At 33.0% G+C, this 11,399-nt stretch overlaps 1 protein-coding gene and 1 non-coding gene across 3 annotated transcripts; one reads left to right on the forward strand and one right to left on the reverse strand.

Moving 5' to 3' along the window:
- Positions 1–3,728: 3,728 nt before the first annotated feature.
- LOC137837264 (V-type proton ATPase subunit C-like) lies at positions 3,729–10,633 on the forward strand. Of its 2 annotated transcripts, none has more exons than XM_068646220.1 (11): positions 3,729–4,081; positions 4,172–4,240; positions 4,430–4,557; positions 4,650–4,749; positions 7,701–7,768; positions 7,860–8,001; positions 8,218–8,334; positions 8,535–8,660; positions 9,029–9,112; positions 9,202–9,281; positions 10,264–10,633. In XM_068646220.1, exons 1-11 carry the CDS (start codon positions 3,968–3,970, stop codon positions 10,364–10,366), a joined length of 1,131 nt encoding a protein of 376 aa, XP_068502321.1. In that variant the 5' UTR covers positions 3,729–3,967; the 3' UTR covers positions 10,367–10,633. The 2 variants fall into 2 exon arrangements, 1 of the variants encoding a protein (XP_068502321.1); XR_011085405.1 differs by having other exon boundaries at positions 3,750–4,081; positions 9,202–10,120; positions 10,199–10,633.
- Positions 10,634–11,266: 633 nt separating this feature from the next.
- Positions 11,267–11,357, reverse strand: TRNAY-GUA (transfer RNA tyrosine (anticodon GUA)). Its single transcript is given in 2 exon segments — positions 11,267–11,302; positions 11,321–11,357. It is a non-coding gene; the product is annotated as a tRNA-Tyr (tRNA).
- Positions 11,358–11,399: the final 42 nt, after the last annotated feature.

Consider the following 11,399-nt stretch of genomic DNA (forward strand, 5'->3'; position numbering starts at 1 on the left):
CTATATCGTGCTCTCAACCACAGAGTGAATTTCAACCAAGACAACATCAACAGATGCATGTTATTATTGATATGTTAGGCATGAGACTGCATCACATGCCTTTCTCCATATATTGAGCCCCTTAGTGATGCAAACATTCCCCTTGTTAAAAGGTTACTTAATTTTTTTCCTTAACGCATTTTATAATTTCATATCATGTAATGTGTTAATCAATAACATAATTACTTTTCATAGGTGGTCTCAGTTAGTGTAACAACGAATGAACAATTTCACAACTTTAGTTGCCTAAGTACGCAAAAAAAAATGGACGACGTAAAGTCAAGATAGGTTCGAAACTTTAACTACTTATTATTCTTTTCAATTTTTCATAATATACCACTTTTGCACATGTGCTAACCACAAAATTGTTAACAGTTCTTGTGGACTCCTTATCGTTGCAATGAACTGAGTCATCTGATAACCATTAAAATATCTCTAGTGAGTTGCACATTGCTCCTCTAATTTGTTTTGCGACAGTTAAATACATCAAGTTGATCGAGTTATGCGCCAATTTGGTTTCTGAAAGAGTATTCCAACCAAGCCTCTAAACCTCGATCAACTGCACAAGGAGGACATGAGGGGAAAATTTGATAGATATTGGTCACAATATCATGCATCTTGGATAACAATATGGAACGATCGTCATAATTGTGTTATTCAAGGAATTAAGTTAAGGGTGTGTTTGGATTGGGGAGAGGATTTGAGGGAGTGGATTTGTAGTGATTTGAGAGGAAAGTGTGAAGAAAGAGATGTTGTTTGGATTAAGGTATGTTAGAGTGGATTTGTGAGGAAAGTGTGAAGAAAGAGATGTTGTTTGGATTAAGATATGTTAGAGTGGATTTGTGAGGAAAGTTTATTGAAGTTGGTGAATGATATGACAGTTATAAAAGTATTTTTAATTTTTTTTAAATGTGTAAAGTGTAGATTTACAAATTTACCCATATCTTTAGAAATATTTAAATAATAAAATATAAGATATTCTTTTTATAAATTTAAATTAATTTTTGGTAATATATTAGAACTAATTTAGAAAAAAATACAAAATAATGTAAATTTGATAAAAAAAATATTTAAATATTTAATAAAAAATTATTTTTATGTTAAATAACATTATTATTTTTAACTTTATTTTTTTATAATTAGTATAATTATTATATAAATTTATTTCTTTATTATTAAAAAATATATTTATTGTTATTTATTTATATTTATAATTTATTGTATATATAATATGATTAATTATTTTATTTATATTTGTAATTCTATTTTAAATGAAAATAAAAATATTTTGAATTTAAAATAAAAAGGATAACAAAGTAATTTACAAATAATTAATTATATATGTAACTTTCTTCGCTAATCTTCTCTAAACTGCGAAGAAAGTTTCGAAGCTATAAATGTCTTCGTTTTTAGCATTTTTATAGCATTCAGTGCCTTGATTTTCGTGTTTTAGTCATGCATAGTAAAAGCTTGCATTTCTTCGCCTAGAAACAAACACAACATAAGTGAAAACAGTCACTTATGTGATACTACCCCATACATGCAATGGTATATCAGACACACTAATTGATACATTTCTTCACCAAAAGAAGAATACAATGATAATGTATGTTTTTTACAAACTTTTCTACATTATTATACTTTTTTAAACAAAACTAACACATTTTGTTTAACCGTACGACAAACCACAACCATATTTAGAGCCCCCACACATTTAACATGTTGGGCCTTTTTCTAGTGCTCAATAACCATATTCATTTCTCCAACACAAATATCATGTTGGACCTTCTTCTAGTGCTCACCATCCTTTTGCTCAACCAACCCATATGTTCCGGTACACGGACTATCAACAAAGCATGTTTCCCCACCCTTTGCACCAATAATTTTGCCTAGTTTTCATACATTTGCATCACACAAAAACATTTTTTTTGCTACGTCCACGTCCACTTTCACCATCGCATTGTTATCAATCCTCGTGCCTTCACAAGGGTTTCATAATCCACCATCTAACCAAAACCAACTAAACTTGTGCCTCTACGACGACCACAAAGGCAGAGAAGGAGACCACCATGTGACACTTCTTCCCATAGATATTCCCTTTTCATTTATGTAATCAAAACAATTTCACTATTTGTATGAATGTTCGTTATTTTATGTTATTTCATTATTCTTGTGTCGCTAAATTTAATTATACAAATTTTCCAATTCAAATAAGAAACAACATAGTTACACAAATAATATATATTTAAGAAATCCTAACTGTTTCGTGTCATCAAATTATTCAACTAAATTTTTTATAAATCAATAACTTAAAACTTAATCTAATTTTTTCTTTTTCTAAAAAACATAAAATATTAACCAAAAGTAAAGTTGTGCATGAGTGACACAACTTCAACTTCAGTGTAAAATAATACAACTGAAGTTGTGCACAAGTGACACAACTTTACTTAATTAACATTATTAAACAAAGTTGTACATATGTCCACAATTTCAACACTTATACAAAAAAATTGTGTATCATGTTCACAAGTTTGTCTTCGTCAACAAACTCATTTGTTGTGACCAAGAGTTCTCTTTTAAAATCGGTTTCATCTCCCACAAATTAACCCAAATTGATATTTTTTTCCCAAATCAGTAATAATGATTTTAAATTGCTCAATTTTCTAACTTTAGCCAATTTATACATTTAAATTATTAATTCACCAATTTAAGGATTGATTCCTTAATTAATCTAGAACTTTAACTAGTTCAATAGTTAATTTGATTTTCAAAGCACAATAAAATTAAATATTTTTTCAATCTTTGTATAAAATCATAATAGTTTTCATTTTTTTTATAAATACAATAGACATTATATGCATAACTATATTTTTTATATTTTTTATGTACTATTTTGTATGTAACATAGAAAAATGTTTTATTAACACAAACATAAATTTTACATCTAGATAACAACTATAAAGTGACATCATTTAAAGATATGGTATTGGAATATATAAACTCTTTATTTTACATGATTTTTTAACTGGTGAAGTAAAGATATGGTTATCTAAGTATATATGTGATAATTTAAGTCTTTTTTTTACATAATATTAATTTATGTTGTCATGATCTTATCCTATCATCATGGTTATCTAATTTTGATGATCATAACCACTCTCCCAACAAACAACCTAACATCAAATATGACTGTAACAGGAAAAGGAATATTTCACATGTACTTAATGGTTGCAGTGCTAAAAATGTGGTTACCTAGGTTGATATATGTGAATTCGAGTTTTTTGTTTGATACTAATTTCTATTGTTCTTCACTAGCTGATTTCACTTATCATCATGGTTATCTAGTTCTGAAGATTATAACCATCAATGAACAGTTCAAAACCAACTACCACTGTTTCAACATTGTCGTGATGAAATTAGAAAACTAGAGGAGAGATGCAGATGCAGAAGCCTTGTATAATGAAACTAAAAACATCACTAATGGAATAAATCCAATTTCAAATTTTCATTTTTTAAAAAATTATTGAGATCCCACAACTTAGTAAAAAAGTTATTTCTCAAGAGAGAGTTTCTCACGTGGTACCGTCAATATATCCGAATTCTAAAACAAACAAGTGAAAAAAAAAATGTTCCCTTTACTTAATTTTTATTTCTATTAAATAAAATAATTAAAAATTCTTCATACTTTCATGTGTTTAAATTTTCTAGTTGTTTCCATTTTCTATCTTTTTCTTCTCCAAAACAATCATTCGTGCAATCACACCCAACTAGAAAACAAAACAAGAAGTAATTGGACGTTAAGAGTACCTGTGTGTGAAGAAGCGCGATCTATTTCCAATTTCATCCCACACAGACAAACAAAGGAAGAAACGCGGTCTTTCTCTCTGTATATTTCATTTCTCCGTGTGATCAGAGAAAGAAGGGTCGAATGGCGACGAGGTACTGGGTAGTGTCTCTCCCCGTTCCGAATTCCGCATCCACTCTGTGGAACAAATTGCAGGAACAAATCTCCAAACACTCCTTCGACACTCCTCTTTACAGAGTACATTCTCTTTCTTTTCTCTCAACGCTTCACATTATATAATCAACAATCGTCTCTTATTTTCTTCTCCTCTTCTCTTCAAATTCGCAGTTCAACATCCCTAATCTCCGCGTCGGAACCCTAGACTCTCTCCTCTCTCTCAGCGACGATCTCGTCAAGGTTCGTAAAATTCTCCATCACACTAATCCATTATTCGCTGCTTTCGCCGGTTCATGCTTCCGTTGCGATTCTTGATATTGCGGAAAATTACGGAGGAATGTTGTTACGTTGTGGCGCGGTTGCGGATTTCTTATACATTGTAGATTGTTTGTTTGTTCGCTGTGCTTGATCTGGTTTGTGTGTCTGCAGTCGAACAGCTTCGTGGAGGGAGTGTCGCTCAAGATCAGGCGACAGATTGAGGATCTGGAGAGAGTATCGGGCGTGCTGAGCAGTAGTTTGACGGTGGATGGAGTCCCTGTTGATTCGTACTTGACGAGGTTTGTTCGATTGGAATCTTTGAAGACTGTGATCTGTTTCTGATGATTTGTTGTTGTGTGATGAAGATTTGGTGGTGCTGTGATGGATGCAGGTTTGTTTGGGATGAAGCCAAGTATCCGACTATGTCGTCGTTGAAGGAGACTGTGGATGGGATTCATGGTCAGGTGGCAAAGATTGAGGATGATCTCAAGGTATTTATATTTCTGACGCAGATTTAGGCATAATTTGATTTTGTTGTGTGAGAGCCGATTGCGCAGACTATTTCTTTACAGTGATGTGTGTGTGTATATATATATATATATATATATATAGTGGTCTTGCTTACTATTGTGGAAGTTCTATGTGCTTTTCCTTCTTGATTAGTACCTCAAGGTAAAGGATTATTAACACATTAATTTGGTTGAAAAAGAACAGGTGAGGGTGATGCTTTGATAGGTTATTTTTCTTACGTCTTTCGCATTCTTCATATTTTTTATGCAATGTTTCTTCTAGTAATTGGAACAGCTTTGTTATTTAAGTAATGCCAGATGTTCCTATGGCCGGTGACAATTTGATGATGGTATATGGTGATTTCAAAGAGGTTAGGTGAGTGTAACAAAGGGATTTTCAGGCTGGAAGATGATTTCAGTAAGATTGGCTAAGCTGATCCTTTTTGTCTATCTACTCCTTCTGTTCCATCCTTTTAATGGCATGTTTGGCATTATTGTACTCTGGTGTAATTTTCAGTAGTGTTTTATTTAGAGATTAGTGTTTGTTGTTTGGTTTTGTGCCTTGTTTGGTTGCTGGGTGTGCTAGGCAGAAGCAAATACAACATGTTGACAATAAGACAGGATATCAGGTTTATTATAGGAGGAAGTTTAAAAACAGAGACTAAGAATACAATTGGAAGTTGGTTTTTACAGCTAAGAGCTTGTTAGCAATAGGACCCTTTTATAGGAAGCTTAGAGGGAAAAAGAGACAGTTTTGGAGTTTAAAGAGTTCTGTAACTAGAATAATCCAGTGGAAAGAAGAGTTTGAAATTGTTTAGTAAACCCGTGAGCATGGTACAAGCTTGAATATAGAGCAATGACATCACTTGTGTGGTTAAAACATTTTCTTCCATAGTTTAATGGCATGTTTGGCATTATTGTACTCTCTGGTGTAATTTTCAGTAGTATTTTATTTAGAGATTGGTGTTTGTTGTTTGGTTTTGTGCCTTGATTGGTTGCTGGGTGTGTTATACGGAAGCAAATACAACTTGTTGACAATAGGACAGGATTACAGGTTTATTATAGGAGGAAGTTTAAAAACAGAAACTGAGAATACAATTGGAAGTTAGTTTATACAGCCAAGAGTTTGTTAGCGTAGGACCCTTTTATAGGAAACTTAGAGGAAAAAAGAAATAGTTTTGGAGTTTTAAGAGTTCTGTAACTAGAATAATCCAGTGGACAGAAGAGTTTGAAATTGTTTAGTAAACCCGTGAGCATGGTCCGAGTTTGAATATAGAGCAATGACATCACTTGTGTGGTTAAAACAATTTCTTCCAAAGTTGAAGTTTTGTGAAATTCAGCAAATGAGAATGTATTGTGATAATCAAGCAATTTTTCACGTTGGTTCTGACCCCCATGAGAGGACCAAATACATACAAATTGACACTGTCATTTTGTTCGAGAAAAGTTATTGTCGATGGAAATATGTGCTCAGTTTGTTGGCTCTAATTTTCAACTGGTAGATATTTTGATAAAATCCTTGATAGGACCTCAAATTCAAATTACATGTTTCAAGCTTGGTACATAGAATCTATATGATTCAGCTTGAGGGGGGAGTCTTAGGATTGTTTATTTAATTTCTTTGTTTTGTGTTGTGCCTATATGTAGTCTAGAGTCCTAGGGGTGAACATTAATTTGTATCTTTTTCTCTCTCCTTGTACTTCTGTTGCAGGCTACACACACAAACACACACATACACACACACACACACATATATATATATATCCAAGTTAAGATCTCTCAAGTTCCTTTTCTCATGTTTCTGTAAGTTACGATGTTTTCTCCAATGGCATAGTCAATGTCAAGTGAGCTTCAAGTATTGTATTCCCATTACTTTTAAATAAAATTCTTCTTCATGGTGTCTCTTTGCGGTTTACAAAATTCTATAGGTGACTTGCAACTTGGCTAATCAAATTAACAACAAATGCAATATCTCTTGTGTGAGGCAAGTAAACCAATTTCTATTTCTTATCCTATGATACACTATCATTTGCATTACTAAATTTAAGGTTCGAATCCGTGGGAGTACTTGTAGGTTTCCATGTGTCTCCTTAAGCAAATCTGTGACATTTTTGTTACCTTTCTTGGAGTGAGATTTTTCAATCCCCAAATAATGTTTCAGCCTCCCAAGAGTTTTTATCTCAAACTGCTTTGCTAAATGTTAACTCGAGGTGATTCTTCCGATCATCACTAGTGACAATTATATCATCTAGATACACTAACAACATAGTCACTCCCCTTGAGCTCGAGTATTTGATATTTAAAGTGTGGTCTCCTTAACTTTGTCTGGATGGACCCTTAGGTTTTCATGACTTTTGTGAATCTCTCAAACCACATTCGGAAGTTTTTTCCAAAGCCATATAAAGCCTTTTTTTTAACTTGCAAACAGAATTGGCAGAAACTCTATATACCAGAGGAACCTTCATATAGATTTCCTCCTCAAGATCCCCATGCATGAAAGCATGCTTCACATCACACTGCTTTGTAGCAAGAGGTAATATTAATCTAACTGTATTCATGTTTGCAACTGGAGCAAAACTCTCCTAGTAACATCCATTTGAGTGAAACCCTTAGCAATGTAGAGTTAATCTTTCATGTTTTAAGGACTTAGATCCCCATTTTGCACAATATAGATTGAATTGAATTTAGAATTCCTTTCTTTCAGCCCATAAAATAAAATAAAACTTAAGGTTTTTCTATCTACCATATGAAATTGTTTTGACCAGACAATTTCAGTCGCCCTTGCTAAAGTTGTTTCATTCCAAAAAAGAAAATGAAAAAGGAAGAATGGCATTGTTCATTGGTGATGAACAATGTAAAATAAAGAATCTCCATGTTACACAATGTAGATTAAATTTTCTGTTTTGCCCTTAAATCTATGATTTTTTTGTCAGGTTCGTGTTTCTGAGTATAACAATATCCGCAGTCAGCTTAATACCATCAATAGAAAGCAAACTGGAAGGTGTGAATGTTGTTTATTGGCCTATCATAACTTTTTGATATAAGACTGTTATATTTCTTATCTGACTTTAATGCCCTTTTTCTTGTTTTAGCTTAGCTGTCCGTGATCTTTCGAACTTGGTAAAACCTGAGGATATTATAACATCAGAAAATTTAACAACCCTTCTTGCTATTGTTCCCAAGTATTCACAGAAGGATTGGCTTTCAAGCTATGAAACATTGACCAACTATGTGGTAAGAGTTGCCATATTTGTTCACATACTCAAATCTCTGCTGCTACTTACCCAAGATCATTATAAATAATGATTCACTATATTTTTCTCTTGTTTAATATAAACAATCGCTGTAATTTAAATAAATAGTCCAACCTTGTTTTTATCTAGGAATATTCCTGAACACAACCTTTTTGCCTTGGTTTATTTTTAATTCTGATTAAAATAAGTATTTTAGGTTCCGAGGTCTGCCAACAAGTTGTATGAAGACAACGAATATGCTCTTTATACGGTAACACTATTCAGTCGTGTTGCAGACAATTTTAGAACTAGTGCGCGAGAAAAAGGGTTCCAAGTAAGTACTTTTCTGAAGTTTAGTATACTGTCTCAGATTTATAGGATTGGTAAAATTTATATCCCTTTTAGATTTACGTAAAGTAACTTGTTTATGGAAATATATGAGAAAGCATGAGGCATGTTATGCAATGCCAAGTGTGCAATATCAATTCGTGAGTTTTGGAAAAGTATTTAATGGAAATTTATATCATGCTCCAGATTCGTGATTTTGAATATAGTCCCGAATCACATGAAAGTCGCAAGCAAGAGTTAGACAAATTGATAGAGGACCAGGAAAGTTTGAGGGCCTCTCTATTGCAGTGGTGTTATACTAGTTATGGAGAGGTATTGTTCATTATTTATCACATCATTTAATTTGTACAATATAACGCACAATATTCAGGTAGCAAGAAGAAACTGAGCAGATGATGAAATCAATTATGATCAATTACTTGATTATCTGCAATCTGCATCCTTGATTTCTTATGTTGATGATGCCTTTTCCCTGGCTAACCACTGTTGGCACTTTTAGCGGCCCTTAATTTTTCAGTTTAAATTTCTACTTTTTGTTTACTTTTGAAAATTCTGCTGTTCTCAGTTCTCAGTATCATAAAATATTAATAAGTTCTATGATCTCTCTTGTGCTTGTCCTGTTATCATAAATATTGTGATTTCTGATTTTTTGATGTTTTTACTTGTTTTATTTACTGAAGGTTTTCAGCTCCTGGATGCACTTTTGTGCAGTACGTGTATTTACTGAGAGCATTCTGAGATATGGTCTTCCACCATCTTTCTTGGTTAGATATACTCTGTACAACAGCTTTCAGTTTCATTTTTTTCCCTCCAAATATTTGATCACTGACCATTGGTTCTTGTGGTCATCCAGGCAAGCGTTTTAGCTCCATCAGTCAAAGCTGAGAAGAAAGTACGCTCTATCCTTGAAGGGTTGAGCGATAGCACAAACAGGTAAGAAACTTATTTCATGCGTGTAAGGCTTAAAATGGATATACTTAATATGTACCTACCAAGATTGATTTATGGGAAGGCAATGACATGTTTGGGGTCAAAATCCTTCTCTCTCTCTCTCTCTCTCTCTCTCTCTCTCTCTCTCTCTCTCTCTCTCTCTCTCCTTACCTCCTATAGATTTAAAGAAAATAAGATGCTTGAGAAAAATTGCTTTTATAATTTTGGTGAGTTTGTCACTAAATGTGTGTTGTGCATCTTTTACGTAAATTTGGTAAATGCTTAGAAACTTAACAGGTTTCATACCTGTGTACATTAAAGAGAGTACAACCATATTTGGTGATTTCTTTATCAATTATCACAACCCTTGACTAATCTCAAACTATTTGAGATGTTGACATTTGGCACTCTTCAGAACTCTTCAGAACCAGATGAAAAAGAGATAGAAAGCAAAACGGAATTTGTTGCTGCTTCGCGTAATCTGTAGTTCAATCTAACATTGTTGTGCATGCTTGTCAAAGTCCTGTGATTTTCTCTCCAAAATATCCAATGCTCCTTTTTCAAGGAAGCGTCAATTACACTGTCCACTTCGTTACACCATACTACCACATATTCTATCTTTAATTGCCTCAATTATTGTAGGCATCGCCAACCCATTATTATCAGGGAAACCCGAAACTCAATTTTCTCGCTGTCTTGCTTTTACTATTATTATTATTATTATTAGTACTATCTTTTAATTCTACTTTAATTTTAACCCTGCAATATAAGGGCAATATACTAGCGTTATGGAACCAATGCCCAGAAATTCAATCAGTAATTCCTACGATACGACATATTTTGTCAGAACTTGCATCCACCATCCATATATTTGATCCACAGGGCTGTAGTTATAGTTCTATTATTTTAGTATCATATAGTTTTTTTATTTTTTTTAATGTCACATGCTCATAATGTTTTTGTTCCTTTGATATTTTCCGTGCAGTGGTTACTGGAAGACCGAGGATGAAGGAGTTGGGATGGCTGGCCTAGTAGCAGGTGATGCTGATGCTCACCCTTATGTCTCCTTCACTATCAATCTTGTTTGAGCGCACCCAGAAACAAGCCCGGTCTTGTTTCAGGGTCAGGAAGGATTCCTTTGTACATTAGGGTCATGTTCCATTCTTTTTTATTTATTTTTATATATAATATAATTTCAGCGCATTCAATTCTTATGGTACCAAGTTTTGATCATTATCTTGTATGTTGAGTTATTTCATTATGTTTTCTCGTCCGTGATCATGTAATTTGAGAAGCTACAATCTTTGTATTTTCTTGGTAGAATATCAACTAAATACTATATAATACTTTGATTATATCTTGAGATTTATATATACCCATTTTTTTATATTTTTGGATTCGGGCCGATCTAGGTTTATCTGAGGATGGTCAAAACTTTTCGGTCAAGTGTATCACTTTTAAAGTAGATACACTTTAGAGGAAAATATTGATAGAACTATTGATTACAATTACAAACTAAAAATTGAGATTATGATTACACAATTTAAAATTTATTCTATTGGTGTATGTTATTAATAAACAAATATTATCTTTAAAATGTTGTTTTTCATTTTGTGAAATCTTTATAACAATAGTAACTAAGAATAGTGGAATATGGTAAGGTCAATTTAGACGGGAGATTTTGAACATAGCAAGGCTAAATCTGAATGGAATTATATGTATGGATTTAATTTCTTTTAAAGGAATTTATATATATAGGAAGCAACCAAGACTTGCATTCAGGTAATAATATTTCTCATACACTTAAAGATGCCGAGAAGATGCAGCTTACATCCTATATTCTCATGGAGATGCCCGAAGCATTGGGAGTTAGAATAGCATCATTGTCTCCAACATATCTTGGAGATCCATTGACTAAACATTTATCTCGGTGAGCCTACATTTACATTGACTAATGTGTTAAAGATTATATTAAGACACAAAAAAAATCCGACCTGCCGGATTCGAACCAGCGACCTAAGGATATCAGCTTGGATTACCAACTACAGTCCTCCGCTCTACCAACTGAGCTAAGGTCGGCTTGTAATAAGAAAATTTTGTTATATTCAATTAAACTTAAAA

The sequence above is a fragment of the Phaseolus vulgaris genome, chromosome 4 (genome assembly GCF_000499845.2).
Source record: "Phaseolus vulgaris cultivar G19833 chromosome 4, P. vulgaris v2.0, whole genome shotgun sequence".
NCBI lineage: Eukaryota > Viridiplantae > Streptophyta > Magnoliopsida > Fabales > Fabaceae > Phaseolus > Phaseolus vulgaris.

Bases quoted from the DNA above. Each gene is read 5' to 3' on its own strand.
- LOC137837264 (XM_068646220.1), top strand. From the start codon at position 3,968: ATGGCGACGAGGTACTGGGTAGTGTCTCTCCCCGTTCCGAATTCCGCA. The intron at 8,002-8,217 runs GTAAGAGTTGCC...TAAGTATTTTAG, and splicing joins AAACATTGACCAACTATGTG to GTTCCGAGGTCTGCCAACAA. The intron at 8,335-8,534 runs GTAAGTACTTTT...ATCATGCTCCAG, and splicing joins CGCGAGAAAAAGGGTTCCAA to ATTCGTGATTTTGAATATAG.